The following is a 17,071-nucleotide window of genomic DNA, read 5'->3' as shown; positions in this document are numbered from 1 at the left end:
AAAGTGCATCCCTAGTCTTCACCATGCCTTTTGGTCTGGTGGAGACGATAAAGCCTTTGTGAAAGACCACTTGTTTTCGCACGCACGGTCACATGCATATGATTTGTCAAACTTTTTGAAAGTAGCAAAAATGGCTGATCTGAAAGCTCACCATGTGTCACATTGTGGCCTTGTAGATCAGCTACTTTTATGTAACCATTTCCGCATGCCAGAGGTTATTTTGGGGCCCATTGCATATTATGGGACAAGTTTGGGAAGCCCCTTTGTCATCATACTATAACTAGAAAAAGTGCCCTTCCGGGCACAGGTCTCCACCAGGTTATCCACAGATCCGTGCAGTTAGAGGTAAAAACACTTTTCGGCCAGTTATAGCGCCACCTAGCGCCTCGGCCTAGTGGGAATGTGGGTGCACAATTTCACGGAAATCACGTGATGTGTTCATGATTTGCAGCATTTTGTTTGAAACTGAGCACTCCTGTGAACTTTGGAAGCCAATCTTAACCAATCAGGATGGAGTCTGATAAATCTGAAAGACCCGTTTCGTTGAATGGCTCTAGAGAGACTGTGTACCAATTTGCGTGATGTTTGGACAAAATCTGTAGGTGTACTGTGCAAAAACTTGTTTTGCACAAAGCGGCCTCCTGGTGGCGCTATAACAGGCCGTTCTGGAAAGTTTGGGGCAGAGGTTCATGGTTGGCATCCAGGGAGTGTGTGTGCAAAATATGGCATCGAAAAACTTGTTTTGCACAAAGCGGCCTCCTGGTGGCGCTATAACAGGCCGTTCTGGAAGGTTTGGGGCAGAGGTTCATGGTTGGCATCCAGGGAGTGTGTGTGCAAAATATGGCATCGACCGGGTTAACGGTGGCCGAGATTAGCTGTTCACGGACACACGGACACACGGACACACAAACGGACGGACACGCGGACGGACGGAGTGCAAAACATACTCTCCCCACATGCCTTCGGCCTGGTGGAGACAATTAACCGAATGTCTGAGTGTGTGTCCGTGTGTGTGTGTGTGTGTGTGTGTGTCAGAAACAGTGCCGTAACTCCTTACTGCCTGCACCAATCACTCCCACTTTTCCACAGGCATTGACCATATGCATGTGGAGGGCGTAACGAAGCCCTTTTTTCGATTTGACACATTAATGATTATTAATTTATTTATTAGTAAATTACAAACGCACCCAGGCGCAGTACCCTTCACGGCCACAAGGGGGGGCAAATATCTCACAACGGGTAAGGACTAGTAATAATAACTCACCGAAAGGCAGTTCAAAGCGAGTGTCCAGCAGGACACGGTGAGGCGTTGGGTTCTTGGTTCCGTAGATCTCGTCTGCCTTCATCAGGACCTCCGCGTCGAGGAAGGTCCACTCTCCTGCACCCTCCTGTACAATAAAACAGAAACCACCAAGTAATTCATCCATTGTGCATTCGACGCAGCGGAAGTCTTCAGTGCAGACATTCACTGCTGGTGTAAATGCAGTGATTTCAGTGAATTTAACCCATTTTAGTGTTAGCATCATGGAGCTTGTAGGTCTGCTATTTTTGAAAAATCGAAGAACGACTGACATGGAAACATAGCTTTTTCCGAAAACTGTCAGGATGTAGAAGACATTTTTAGAATCTGATCTCGGGTCAGAATGGGTTAAGTATCATGTTGACCACATAACATAACTATGACATCCAGGGGTTCAACTCAAACTTGAGGCTGTGTTCACACTGGCACGGCAACTACGAAAGCTACGAAGCAGCATATCTGTCACATGTGCCGCTGTTGAATTGTCGCTCGACACGATAATCTACGTCGGCGTGTGTACGATGAGCGAGAAAAACACACAGGAAAATATATATAGCCTGGGGTTGGAAATGATACGGAACTGGCTTTAACGCTTACGTAAATAACTAGTTTTCCACCATAACATGCAGTTGTGTGAAGAGAGAAGGTGAGTGGAAACACCTTGGGTCGTTTTGTAGCTGCAGTTGAAACTGAAAGCCAGCTCTACTTGGGATTGTAGCTTCGCAGATTTTGTAGCCGCTAGTGCTACAAATGTCGGGTGTCGATTTGTATCTTCCATTAACCCATTTTGACATGGGAACGATTCTACAAATGTCTTCTAAATCCTGACAGTTTTCTGAAAAACCCCATGTTTCTATGTCAGTGGTTCTCAAACATTTTCATGTCAAGGACCCCCAATATTATATGTAATTGGCCACCGACCCCCCATCTGAAAATATGTTGTTCCAGCCAGGGACCCCCATGAAGCAAAGATTTGACTTAAAAACGTTTGCTGTGAAAGAATATATATTCAAAGATTTGCGCCACATTTAAAAAAAAATAGCAGACCTACAAGCTCGTAGCGCGGCACTCGGTGCCGCACTATGAGCTTGTAGTTCTGCTATTTTTCAATAGCTAAAGTATAACGATAATGCTTAAAACACCAAATTGGGGTTCCCGCTCAGGATGGGTTAAATATGAATGGTAGCCTGTAGCTTTGTAGCATGCCACTGTGAACGTAGCATAAGACCTGCGTCACCCACTGGGTCTATGAATGATTTCCTGTCTCTCCCATCTGTTCTGTCCAAACAACCAGAACTGACTCAATAGTCCCTCCTCTCTGGTATACAGTGGCTGCTGTTACAGCTGTTTATAATAGGTGCACATCAGTGCTGTCTTCGTCGACTAAAACCAAGATGAAAAAATGTTCATCGACTACCTTTCTTCACTGACGAAAACTACATGGAAACTAAGCTATGATGACTAAAACTGAGACTAAATAGGTTGACAATTTCGTCAACAGATGAAAGCTAGACTAAAATGTTAGGAATGGACTAGTGGACAAGAGGTCCAGCATAAGTCATTTTACAATTAGTTGCATGCTGAAAATAGCTGATCTACAAGCTCACAACGCACCGCAGCTTGTAGATCAGCTATTTTCAGCAAGTGTAAAATGAGTCATTATGACGGCATCAAGGCCAGCCAAAATACATTTTAGTCGACTAAATCACCTGTAGATTTAGCCGACTAAAATCTTATGACATTTAGTGGACTAAAACCTTATGACATTTAGTCGACTGAAACTAGACTAACACCAATACATTCCAGGCAACTAAAATGTGACTAAAGCCAAGTGAAAACTATAAAATTGCAAAAGGAAGAATAAGACTGCACACCGTTTTGAAAGCTCCCCAAAAAAACACAACGTTTGGGCCTCTGTGGACCTTCGTCAGGTATATTCTATATTCTACTATGGGCCTTGCAAACTTGAAGCGAGGAACGCAGGAGGCGTTGTTGCCTGGATCAACGACAGGTCTCCTCCAGGTCTGTTGAAGAGGTGGCTGCGACAATGCAAGCGTAAAAAAAAAAAAGCTAAACAGAATCCAGGTCTGGTGAGTCACTTCTCTGCGCAAAGGTCTCATTGAAAATGAACTATATAGGCGAGTTTTAGCGCTCCCCGTTTGGCAAGGCCCTTAAAACCAAAATACACAGGTGCACATAATTATATCGTCAGTGATCGCGGGGTGTGTTTCTCTACCTCCTCCGACTGGCGGATGCTCTGGAGGGGGATCCAGGTGGTCCCCACCATGGTGTCCCAGATGAGGCCTTTGTTCCACACCTCCACGATGAGGCCCAGGTCCAGACGGCTGATCTCACTGAGAAGAAGAATAAGAGTCAAAATGAGAGCATTCTTTGGATGTCAGTGAATGTTGTTCATCATAACCCATAGAAATGTAAGTAAGTAAGCCTCGCCGAGCCATGAGGCCCATAGGGGGCAGGAGCCCATCTCCTGTTTCTGTAGCGTGAGGCAGCTTGATGCACAAGTGCACGCCCTGGACATGACGCTAGTATGTCGCAGGGACTTATACCCCCAAATCCAACCCTTGATGCCGATTGCCGAGTGTCAAGCAGGGAGGGCACTGGGTCCCATTTTTAGTCTTTGGTATGACCCGGCCGGGATCGAACCCCGACCTCCCAGTCTCAGGGCGGACACTCTAACCACAAGGCCACCGAGCTGGTACCATAGAAATGTACAGAACGAAAACGTCCATTCATAGTAGAGTTGTCATGATACCATTCTTTTCAGACAGAGTACGAGTACAAGTACTTCATTTTTAGTACCCACCGATAACGAGTACCGATATGAGTACTTTTTATTTTTGTTGCGTAACGACATATTTTACCCCCCTTTTTCCTCACAGATGCAGATGGATCTCTGATCTACACTTGACAGTTGTCATTTATGCTTGTAGATCGGCTGTTTTTGGTGATTTTCTGCAGTGTTGTCAGATTTGCTTCCGTTGCATTCGTTCAGGCTAGTGTCCATTGGATGTTTTGGTACTCGGGTCAAAGTATCGGGCCGGTTCCGAGTACGAGTACTTGAGGGTGGTATCGGCCCAACTGTATAGGGTTGAAGTAGTTAATGTTGGTTTTCTAATATCCGTTAGAAGTAAAAGTAGAAGTAAAAGTAGAAGTAGAAGTAAAAGTACTGGAAATTGGAAATACTCGATTAAAGTACAAATACCTCAAAATTGTACTTAAGTAAAAGTACTTAGTTACTTTCCACCACTGCCAGGAGTTAGCCTAAATGTCTGACTGTACCTTCTTGCGCCGTTGACATTTCTGACTAATAGAGTATTCAATCAATCAAAACATTCAAAAGCCTCCAAACTATAGCCTTGACGGCAAATGAAACATGCTGATTATTTGAAAGCAAACCATTGACGAGAGCATTTGCATAAACCTCATCAGTGGCAGTTTTACAACTCACGGCGGCTCAGACAAAAGGAGGACGACAGGAAAGGGTAATCAAAGAGAGAACAGCAGGAGTAAGGGAGGCTGGGGGGTAACCATGGTGTCCCAGAGTCCAGGTGCAGAGATAAAGGCTCTCCTAAACCACGGCCCAAATTACAGCCCACATATCAGCAATTAATTGAACCTCCTAATGAGACTACTGATTTAAAGATTACAATAGGCTACATTAGCATAGGCTACTGTATACAACTAAAGGCCCTTTCACCCGTAATTCTTTCCAAAGAGAGATTGTGTTAGCAAAATAAGTTTTTTTTTTTTTTTAGTTTACTCATATAGTAACTCTTGACTTCAGCTCCAGTGTTTCCTTCCTGAGGGGCAGCGGTGGCCGAACGGTTTGCGGCGCGGTCTTGATATCGGAAGGTCGCTATAGTTCGTATCCCCGGACCGGCACGTTAAAATTACCACCGCTGAAGTGCCCTTGGACAAGCCATTGAACCGCTACCATGAAATGTTCTATGAGCAGGGCTTGGCTGTAAACAAGTTATTGAGCTTAGTCTAGTTACCGGGTAAACATAGTACCTTTCCTTTCCCCTTGCTTTTCACACTGAACACAATCTGCTATAACAGGGTGGCGCTCTTGTCTTTTGGGTTGAACGTGAACATTTGCCAGCATAACATTGCCGAACCATGTCCATTGTTGAATTTCACACAGCAAAGGGGCATCATTAATGCCTGGGCAGAATGATGAAGGTCTGGAAAAACAAACATTGTCACAATGACTAGAGCTTACAAAAGACAAACACACATGCAAACAGCACACAGACACTCATTTGTCACCATAGATACCTTACCTTTCACCTTAGAGGTGAAATGAGGAAATTAAAACGTGAAATGAGGAAATTAAAATGGAAAACGGTGACAAACGGGACAACTTTCTTTCCAGTTGAAAGTATTCATTCCTACTGTATGTCCTCAGCAATAGCCTAATGGAAGAAGGCAGGGTTCGATTTGTCGGAGGGGTAGGGGGGAAATCCAGAACTCTTGTTTTCCCGGAAGGGCAGTGTGTTTGTGAGCAGCGTGGTGGTGCTGGCAAAAGGTTTATTTGTTTATTGTGTTCATACGTCCGTATTGAAATTATGTGTCAATATCTACGTTCTGTGTTATATTTTGTTTTCAGTGCGTTCGTGGCTGTTTTTCCGCTGGGTTTCTCCATTCATTTTAATTCCCTTTGTTGCCCGAATGCAGCCAATGAGGTAAATTGATTTGTTGGAAGTTTATTTTCTTTTGTCTGTTAGCGTCACGTATGTTTATTCTGATCGTTGTCGTTTTTTGTGTTTTCAGTCACCAGTTGTAGGTTGTTGGCCTATTGATGCTGCTGCAAGTCTGTGCATTAATAAACCTACCGGTATCAGAAACCAACTGACTCGTTAACTTATTTAGACCTGAGGACGATTCTACAAATGCCTTCTAAATCATGACAGTTTTCTGAAAAACCCCATGTTTCTATGTCAGTGGTTCTCAACCTATTTCATGTCAAGGGCCCCCAGAATTATATGTATGTGGCCGCCGATCCCCACTTGGAAATATGTTGTTCCAGCCAGGGACACCCCCAGAAGCAAAGATTTGAGTTAAAAACGTTCACTCTGAAAGAATATATATTCAATTAAATGATTTGCGCCACATTTTCACGATTTTCCAAAAATAGCAGAGGCTATACAAGTTCATAGCGCGGCACGGAGCTTGTAGATCTGCTATTTTTCAACAGCTAAAGCATAACATGATGCTTAAAACACCAAAAGGGGTTCCCTCCCAAGATGGGATAATGAAGGGAGTGACACTGCTTTTGATATTGCCCCTCTGGTTATTCTTTTGTATAGCCGCCGCCGGTGGGGATATATGCTTTATCCGTCATACACTCATCTCCTTTAGTCCGACATATTTGATAATATCAGAATTTCAACAATTCAATTAAAAATTAATTTTAAAAACACATTTAACCCTAAACCTAAATGGTAACTAAATGAAAACTAAGCTATGATGACTAAAACTAAGACTAAATATACTGGCAAATTCATAAAAAAAAAAAAAACTAGACTAAAATGTTATAGGAAGGGACTAGTGGACAATGAACACTTGGTTGCATGCTGAAAATAGCAGATCTACAAGCTTGTAGATTGGCTATTTTCAGCAAGTGTTAAAACAGTCATTACGAATTTACGATGGCATCAAGGCCCGAATTTACGATGGCATCAAGGCCCGAATTTACGATGGCATCAAGGCCATTTAGTCGACTACATCAACTGTAGATTTAGTCGACTAAAACTAGACCAACACTAAAACATTCCAGGTGACTAAAATGTGACTGAAACTAAATGAAAACTATTGAAGAGACGATATGACTAAAACTAAAATTTGCGGCCCAGGCCGTAGCGTAACGGTCTGGGCACCGGACTGGTGGTCCAGTCGCAGTGTGCCGCGGGTTCGACTCCCGGACCCGACACGGCCTTTACTGCATGTCATCCCCCCATCTCTCTCCCGTTTCCTGTCAGCCTACTGTCTGTCCCTTCAAAAATCAATAAAAGGCGTAAGCCGCAAAAAAATATCTTAAAAAAAAAAAAAAACTAAAATTTGCTGCCAAAAACAACACTGCAAGTAGTGGCTACGCGGGCATTTCTGTTCCATTGTACAGGGAGGATATGCTTTTGTACTGACAGACGGCTCCAGTTAATCTTGACTATTTCTAAGAACAGGTTTGAATGTGGTTGATGACAATCTAACAATAACAACAATGGCATGTGTACAGTATCCATTTCTGTTTGCATAATGGTAATATTGAGAGATTTATGTATGCATAATTTAGTTGTGCTCAATCGTGTACTATATTCAATATTTGTGACAAAGACTAGCACTAAGGACATGTTCTCTATGAATTTAGTACGTTTTGTAAACACAAAAACAGTTTGTTGGATTTTGTTTTTGTTGTCGTCGTTTTGGTTTTTTTCAATTCTAGTTTTTATTATTTCGTTACTTTTAGTTAACTAATAACTAGGGGTGCACGATTATGAAATTATGACCGACATCCGATTATTTGCAGGGTCATATCTGCCGACACCGATTCTGACCGATTCCGATATTATACAGAGGAGTAGGACCACAATTAAAACAAGCCTAGGCCCTATAGGGGCTTGGCCTAAACGCCTGTTAATAATGTGTTAAATCAATCAATAAATAGCCTATACTAGTGTCTGTTTTCACAACTGAATGAGAGAGATGAGTACACAAATTAAAGTTTATTTTTACATAAAGGTATATTCAGTGATTTCACTCAAAAAACCTTAGGTTTCGTCCAATCAGGATAGAGAGTCAAAAACGAAACCTAAGGTTTTTTGACCCCCAGGGGTTAACTGGGGACAGGGAGGAACTCCTTATATGGTCAGCACACTCTATAGTAGGGAGGATTATCACAACAAAACAAAAAAATAAGTGATATTTGAATTAAGTGAAATCACTGAATATACCTTTAAGATTCTTCATCATATTTGATTTGGCTGTTGTTCTAGACTAGAGGATTTGCAAATATTTGCATGCGCCCTGTAAATAAAAAAGGCATTATTTGTCAAGTTTGCTCCAGTGCCTTTGTTCTTCCATTTTCTACCCGTGACCTGCATCTTTCTTTGGTGCGTCCGTCCACCTACATCGGTGTAGGACACCCTTGTGTCCGTATCGTTGGCTCTCACAGAGTCCAACAGCAACAGTATTCTGTCTGGGAACTCCCAGTATCTGTGGCAGTGAACCGCAAGCCACATCCTCATGTGTGCATTCATGCAGTGAGAGGCGGCGTAGTAATATACGCTTTATTATATATATATTATATAACTTTATTGTCAGCTTGCACTGACATTTGTTTTGCGTCCATGACGTCACCGTTCAAGAAACAGACATATCCACTGGTTTAACAATTTTGGTTTAAAAGCAAGACAGACTGATGTGCAAAAGAGTTCTGTTTTTCTTAAATGTACTAGGGACTCTAAAGTAGTAGTAGTGCAGTATGTTATGACTCTGAGTTATGACCGTATCCCGGTTTCGTGTTGTTGCAAAGTGGAGCATATAAAGCACACAATATAAAAGGCAATATCCTTTTGGAGTCATTAAAAGCCGTATGCGAGAGCTGGCGAGAACTTCTGGGAACTCTTGATTTTGCTGAAAGCACACCTATACTGCTCAAGGTAACAAGTGGACTAACAGGACATGCCTACAGAGTACCGACAAACAAAGCAAAGTTCACACCACTGTTGTATAGAAACTCATCAAGTGTCACCAAAATATGAGCTCACTCAGCTAGAGTTTAATAAGACAGGCTTTCTTCACACATGCTTTTCTTCACTCATCGCCTGCCAATTACAACCAGAGATACAACATTCCAACAATTCCAGGGAAACGGGATCTGTATATCTACATATTACCAAGTCTATAAAGCTCTCAATGGTCTCGCACCTTCCTACCTACATGACTGCCTGCCTAAATATGTCCCAAACCGCCCGCTAAGGTCTTCCACTGCTGGCCTGCTCGCTTTGCCTAAAAAAAATGGCAACAAAAAAATACGGGGAAGCAGCTTTTTGCTTCTACGGGCCGTCGGCATGGAACAAGCTCCCACTGTACCTTCGTCAGGCAGCCTCTGTAGACATTTTTAAAGCTCAGCTCAATACCCACTTCTACAACATTGCTTTTAATTGATTAAAAGATTAAAAAATTGATTGATTTTTTTATTTTTTGTTATTCATGTCCTCACTGTATTGCATTACTGCTTGTTTTTTTTAATGTCGTTGCCTTGCTTTTCTTTTATTCTCCATTGTTCTGTAAAGCACTTTGAGCTGCATTTCATGTCATGAAAGGTCCTATACAAATAAAGTTTTATTATTATTATTATTATTAATGAGAACCCTTTCTTACTGTAGGAATAAAAGGCACCGCAACGTGCGAGTGCTGGCAAAGATAACAGATTTCAGAGCCCAGATTTCACCGACCACATAATATACCACTTTCAATCTTTCAACCTGGCTGTCAATTCAGAAGAAACAGGATCCTGGAAAGATATAGGATCCTGTATAAAGTGAAAAGAAATAGGATCCATGCCCTGGCACAAAGCAATCTACTAGTACTATCTAACTACTTAGCAACATTAAGGATCTATAAAGTCCCCTCCTATGCCCAGCTTTACGGGTTTGCGTGAACACAAACATTGGCTTGTGATTGGCTGATCACCCCATAGCGATGATTTGACTGGCTGAGCAAAGTAGATATTGAAGATAAAAGGGAGGGCTTAAAAGTGATTGGCCGGGATGTCTTTTGTGATGATTTGTTTGGCTGAGCACGGAATGTGATGATGTATGATGATTAGAGCGCCCGCGGCCCATCACTTCACACAAGTATGATTTATTTTTTATACGTGGGGTGCATTACATATTATTTATTGATTTACAATATGAAATACTGATCCTAACAAGGGTAAATAAATCAAATAAGACATAATCTTAAGTCTTTCAACTAGCAGTTGTAAATTAATCAAGATGAGCAACTGCATGGCCTATTTCAAACCCAATATGTATACGTCACAATTTGGCAGATTATTATTATTATAGTCATTGGTTAGACCAGTCATACAGTCCTACAACTACAACCCATCTCAAACCCTCACCCCAACCTCCCACGGGGCAGCACACCTAAAGATAACCTTAACGCACCCCTTACCAACCTTCCGGTCGTCTTAACGCACCCCTTACCAACCTTAATCCGGTCGTTTTAACGCACCCCTCACCAACCTTAATCCGGTCGTCTTAACGCACCCCTCACCAACCTTATGTCTAACCAATGACCCTGGACGCAACACACACATTGTGCAATCACGATGAAACATTGCACAGCATCATTTCATCACAATGTAAAATGAACGCAAAACAAAATAAACTTACAACATGAAGTCCTGCTCCCAACATGGCTGGTCCCCCCGGACAGTGATCGTTGTGCTTTTGACATTCTGGACCTTCAGTGTCACATAGGTGTTGAACTTATCTGTGTGAGACGGAGAGAAAAGAGGGGGGTGTCTTTATGAAGTCGGTGAGAGTAGCTACATCCACAGAAAGCTACTTTTAACACATTTAGGCCCGACGTCGAAATGAAATAAAATAAAGTCTTCTGAAAGAATATATATTCAAAGATTTGTGCCGCATTTTCACAATTTTTCAAAGATAGCAGACCTACAAGCTCGTAGTGCACCACTCAGTCCTGTATTAAAAATGTACTCAAGTAAAAGTAAAAAGGTATCGGCATCAAAACGTAATTTTTTTTTCATAGCTTTCATCATTTAATTTATCAAAGGGTACTTAAAGTACTAAAAGTACTCTGGCACGATGTACCATTTCACAAGTTCAATACAGTATAGGTACAAAATGTGTACGTAAGCTCACGGCTATTTTCAAATTGCCCAAATGTATAGGGTTGAAGTGGTTAATGTATGTTTTCCAAAGAAAATTAAAATCTCCAAAGTAACTAAAGTTTTCAAATAATTATAGTGGAGTAAGTACAAATCTTGGCTCCGAGATGTAGTGGAGAGTAGAAGTAAAAGTATTGGAAACAGTCAAGTACAAATACCTCAAAATTGTACTTAAGTACTTTACTTGAGTAAAATTACTTAGTTACTTTACACCACTGACAGTAGCTACGGCTGCATGCACAGAAAGCTACTCTAACAGCACTTGCTTCCCAAACCATGTGCCGAGGCACACAATCTGGGCCAAAGATCTCAAACGAAATATTGTACGATGTTTACTTTACTTGTTTATTTGGACGGGAAAGAGCACATATTAATGAACAGTAGGCCTACATATAAATGTAGTGTAAATACACTTTTTCAGTGATTTAGCAGTGATGTTAATTTACATCCGTAGTCCCCCAGACAGTTGACACTAAACAATACTGACATGAGTGGACAGCGTACAAACACAAGAAAACATGCTACATTTCAAAACACAGGAAAAGGAGAAAATAGGAAATTGAGAAGAATGAGAAAAGATTCAAACTAATTACTAGGGTAGACCTACTCGTATGTGATCACAGGACTGGTTGTTTTAAAAACAACACTGTTTCAATTGTCCTTTAACCCATTTAGACTTGAGGCCGATTATTTAGGCTTCTAAATTCTAACAGTTTTCTGAAAAACCCATGTTTCTATGTCAGTGGTTCTCAACCTTTCCATGTCAAGGACCCTCGGAATTATCTCTATTTGGCCGCGGATCATATCTGAAAATATATTGTTCCAGGGACCCCCAGAAGCAAAGATTTGAGTTAAAAACGCTCCGAAAGAATATATATTCAAAGATTTGCGCCACATTTACGATTACAAAAAAATCAGCAGATCTACAAGCTCGTAGCGCGGCACTCGGTGCCCGGCACTATGAGCTTGTAGATCTGCTATTTCTCAATAGCTAAAGCATAACAACGCTTAAAACACCCAAAGGGGTTCCCGCCCCGAAAATATGAACAAAATAATTCTATAAACACAGTGTGCAGAAGACTATAGTTCACAATGTGGCTTTATTTGGGAGTCAGGAGACGCAGCAATTATTCAGAACCGAAAACAGACACTAGTGCGCTTCATTTTAACCATGTCTCCTTTACCACTGATGCAAAGGAAAACACATGAATTGCTCTCCAAATGGATGAAAAAAGTCAGATTCATTTAACAGATGTTTCACCCTCCCATCTTCTTCATCAGCGACATCAGGGCCACTGGAGAGAGAGCAGTGTGAGAGCAGCTATAAGTCTCCACTCTGTTGCGTTATACGTTTCCCTTCCCCCCAACCAGCACCACCACGTCACGTTTAGCCAGCCCCAGAAGAGCACAGAGCACTTTAACCCGGGCCAGCCAAACTGACCCTGGTGATAATCTGTGAGGAAAGCCAGCCAGCCAGCACAGCAGGTATACACTGACTGACTGCAGCCGGAGGGGCTCTGCATGCAAGCCTCATCTGGTTCGCCGGCCTACTGTAGTCTGTACTAGTACAGATCTCAAACATTGTCATGTCAGGTGGGTAGTAGGCTATACCCCCCCAAATTGACATGCATTGACCCATTCTGACCTGAGATCAGATTCTAAAAAAGGTCTTCTACATCCGGACAGTTTTCTGAAAAAGCCACGTTTCTAGATCCTCCATCTGAAAACATTTTGTGACAATTCTTTAAGACTTTAGGGCGTTTAGGCCAGTTCTGGGGATTAAAATAAATAGGGTTAAAGTGGTTAAACCTATTTTGGTGCTATATTAACACATTTTGCTGGAGGGCAGGTCCCGTGAAACCCCTTCAAGGACCCTCATTTGAGATCCAGGGCCCTTACTGTATAGCTAGCTGAGATTATCGATATCTTGATATGAGATTAGATAAACGCCTGGGATTTCCGATGTGATATGGCAGTAAGTGTCCAAATCGCCCCTGGGGCCTAACTTTAAAGTATGTGGCCAGAGTTAGTATCTGACCATCGCAGACCCCATCCTCTGTACCTGCCTCTCCCCCCCCCCCCCCACACCCCCACCCCCTGCAACGTCTGAGCGAGTACAGCAGCTGCTGATGCAGGCAGGTGCAGGCCAGGGGGGCTTCTGCTCTGACCCGTTCCTGTTGCAGGAAAAGGTCTCTGTCACAATTTATATTGTCACAATAGAAGTCGAGGTTAGATTAATGTCAAAGGTGACGGACGGCCAACAGGTTTTGATTCTCCTCCTTTCTAGCAAGCCTTTTCATGATATTATGCTTACGTCGAACCTACTACTGCAAGCCACCCAAAAGCTCAAACAGTTCACAGACGTCAATCACATGCACATGACATGATCGATCGCCTGATCGATGACATGATGTCTGGGTCCAAACCCCGAAACCTGATTTTGGACCGATAGACTTGAATAATATATTGTGAAAGAAAGTTCAATCAATTTGAAAACAGATAAAGAATAAAAAAATCACACCTGTGTGAACCGAGTGGTGCAATTCCCCTCTCTCTCTCTCTGGCACCCCCTACTGGTATTAATAAATGCACGCACGCAGCATTACCCCGTGTTCCAATTTCACGCATGCGCACACCACTCGTGCTCTTGACTGATACACATGGACATTCCTGGTTGTAGGAGTGGTTGCACCACTCAGAAATAACTATTTGACACAAACTCTATGCTATTTAACCACTTCCTGTGCCATTGCAAAAGATTTCAATATCAGTCTATCTCCAAGTAGACTGGTAACCCCCTTGAAAAATTTTAATTCGCCCGCGGAAAAAATGAATTTGGTTTCTAGGCGGAGGGGTAAATCCAGGCTAATCTCTAAGCTCACAACGCGCCAAAACGCAGCATTGTTCCGTCTGCACTCTACTTAGTGGTTCTCAAACATGTGACTGTTTACATTGTATAGTTTGTTGACTAGAGTTCATTCATGCTTACTCTGCTAATTACGATCTCGCCCTTGTACGTCACTAGAGTGTCTACATAGTGATTTGTAATTGTAAACCGAGTGATGGCTGGGACAACTGTCTTTGGATGGGAGAAGAGTAGGACATTCAGACCCATTTTGACCTGAGATCAGATTAGAACAGTTTTCTGAAAAAGCTGTTTCTATGTCAGTGGTTCTTCGATTTTTCTAAAATAGCAGACCTACAAGCTCGTAGCTCTATGAGCTTGTAGTTCTGGTAGAAATAGGTCAACAATACAAATGACGCCAGTTTTGACAACGTATTTACTGTTAATGCGTGGCACCCTGTGCCCCCCACAAGATGACCGCAACTACTTAATATTTCACCAAAACCAGAGCAGAACTCTCACCACGGGACTCAGGCAATCAACTAATACACACAATATAAAATTTATATTGTGTTGTAATGGCAAGTATTTCATACAACTTAAGTTAAAAAAAGGCTGAACTATCCCTTAAAATCGTCAATCTGTTTGTCATGGTCCAACTAAGAACCATTCCAGAATACGTTAATTGCATCACATTCTAAAGTTAAGTTAATAACTAGAATACATTTTTAATAAAATAGCTGTATTTTAGAAATAGCTAACATTTTTTGCATGACATTCGTTGAAGTATAGACAACATATACATACATAATATAAAATAAAATAAAGTACTACAAACTGCGACAGGACAGGTCGCAAACACTTTGAATGGACAGACGCCTCTGTAGGCATATGGGCCAACGACGCTACTGATGCTGAATTTACCAGTGGTTTTACACCACCTGGAACCGGGAGAATCTAGACGCAGCTGCGCGACATGAGACTAATTAATTTGAGCGACAGAGAGAGAGGTTCCAGGTGGTCCCCAGCTAAATGATGGAGACTCGGTAACCAAATGGACCCCTATAGATCTTTAACTCTTGAGAGCGTAAAAACGTTACGCTCCCAAGAGTTAAGTCATTGTTAAACGTCTGAATTGCTTAATTTTCAAGAATCTACACAATTAGAAAATGTAGAGGAATTGTTATTTTGATCAACATTTGCCTGCTATCTCTCTTAAATACAGCATGGAATTGTGGACAAAAAAACAACAACAAATCTTTAGTTTTTGGGTCTGAGAGACTAAACCTCATCAAATGGTGGTCCGTGGCTAAAATGCAGAATAAATAGTGACCCTGGTATCAAAAGGGTTGAAAACCACTGGAATTGCCAAACAGCACTGCAACATCAACTCACTGCAGCAGATGGCAGCTGATTGGGGGGGGGGGGGGGGGGGATTAGCAGTGGTGTAAAAAGTAACCAAGTACATTTACTTACTAATGTTGAGGTACTTTTACTTTACTGAAGCATTTGAGATTTTCAGTACTTTCTACTTCTACTCCACTACATTTCAGAGGCAAATATTGTACTTTTACAATAAATGTTAAGTTACTTTGTGGATTTTGATTATAATTAGAAAACATACACCAACCACTTCAGGCCTATATACATTTCCACCATTTGAAAATAGCCGATCTACACGTTTACAACGCGTCGCGATGTGACGCATCGTGAGCTTGTAGATCTGCTGATTTTCAAAAGATTTTGATTGAAAATTCCAAAGGCCGATTCTAAAAATGCCTTGAAAACCTGACCTAAGTTTTCGGAAAAACTTTTCTTGAAAAACAAATATTTACTAATACCAGCATCAAATATTTTGAATTTTTGACTGCTGCACATACTGTACAGAACCCCAAGAGGGGTTCCCATCCAGAAGGGTTATTTTTTACATTTTGACGCCAATACCATTGTACTTTTATTCAAGTACATTTTGAATTATTTTACTTGTAATGGGGTGTTTTTAATATTGCAGTATTGATACTTTCACTCAAGTAAAAACAGCCGAGTACTTTTTTCCACCACACTGGGGGATTAGAAGGCTTGTGTCATAAACACACCACTTTTCATTTCCTGTGGAGCTGGGCTTTGCCCGACACGTGCCTGTTGATGTGCACAGCCTCTGGTCTGGTGGTAATGCCCCCCCCCCCTCCCCCGCCTCCCACTTTATCTAGTTTTATCTGCACAAAACCAGTCTGCCAACGACGGTCTTGGGGACGTCAAGGTTTGCAACCCATTCTGACCCGAGATCAGATTCAAAAAATGTCTTCTACATCCTGACAGTTTTCTGAAAAAGCTATGTTTCTATGTCAGTCGTTCTTCGATTTTTCAAAAATAGCAGACCTACAAGCTCGTAGCGCGCCACTCGCGCTATGAGCTTGTATAGATCTGCTATTTTTCAATAGCTAAAGCATAACATAATGCTAACACCAAAAGGGGTTAACCCGCCCAGAATGGGTTAAGGGACACAATAAAACAATGACCTCTGCATCCACGGGATGCACTACTGTAGGTCTACTACTGTACTGTTTTTTTTATTCTAGTTTATATTGCTAGCTTTTAGTTATAATAATCATTTCTTCTTCTGTTTTCTACGTGAATATATAACCACATTTATAACCATATAAAATTAAATGGGAGTTAAATATGACTCCTAACGTCGTTAAAATGTCCCTGGGACTCATCTAAAAAACTAGCCATGGTTCTTGACTCTCGTATTTCATACGAGAGTCAAGGCGCAACTGCAGCTTGTTTTACGCGATCGCTACATTTACAATTCTAACGTATATATAAACATTCCGATTTAAAATATAAAGTACTCACAATTTGTCCCATGGGTGTTAGTTAGTTGCTGCACCAGCGATTAGCATTGCTGTTTAATAAAAAGCATTTTTATCCGAGCTGTTATTTTGCCATTGGCTTTCAACTACGCGCCCCTATTGGTCGG

At 41.7% G+C, this 17,071-nt stretch overlaps 1 protein-coding gene across 1 annotated transcript in view; it reads right to left on the bottom strand.

Moving 5' to 3' along the window:
• The window catches only part of LOC310879081 (protein unc-13 homolog B-like), a 109,776-nt gene that overhangs the window by 71,831 nt on the left and 20,874 nt on the right, over positions 1-17,071 (bottom strand). Inside the window, exons 3-5 of the mRNA XM_083793513.1 lie at positions 10,723-10,822; positions 3,537-3,654; positions 1,265-1,388 (exon numbers count right to left, since the gene is read on the bottom strand). Coding sequence (XP_083649639.1) covers positions 1,265-1,388; positions 3,537-3,654; positions 10,723-10,822 — 342 coding nt within the window. The remainder of the gene's footprint in view (positions 1-1,264; positions 1,389-3,536; positions 3,655-10,722; positions 10,823-17,071) is intronic.

Source organism: Protomyctophum parallelum (genome assembly GCF_964188405.1).
Source record: "Protomyctophum parallelum genome assembly, chromosome: 21".
In the NCBI taxonomy this organism is placed as follows: domain Eukaryota; kingdom Metazoa; phylum Chordata; class Actinopteri; order Myctophiformes; family Myctophidae; genus Protomyctophum; species Protomyctophum parallelum.
The sequence above is the reverse complement of the archived record's forward strand: the minus strand, read 5'-3'. Positions and strand labels throughout refer to the sequence as shown.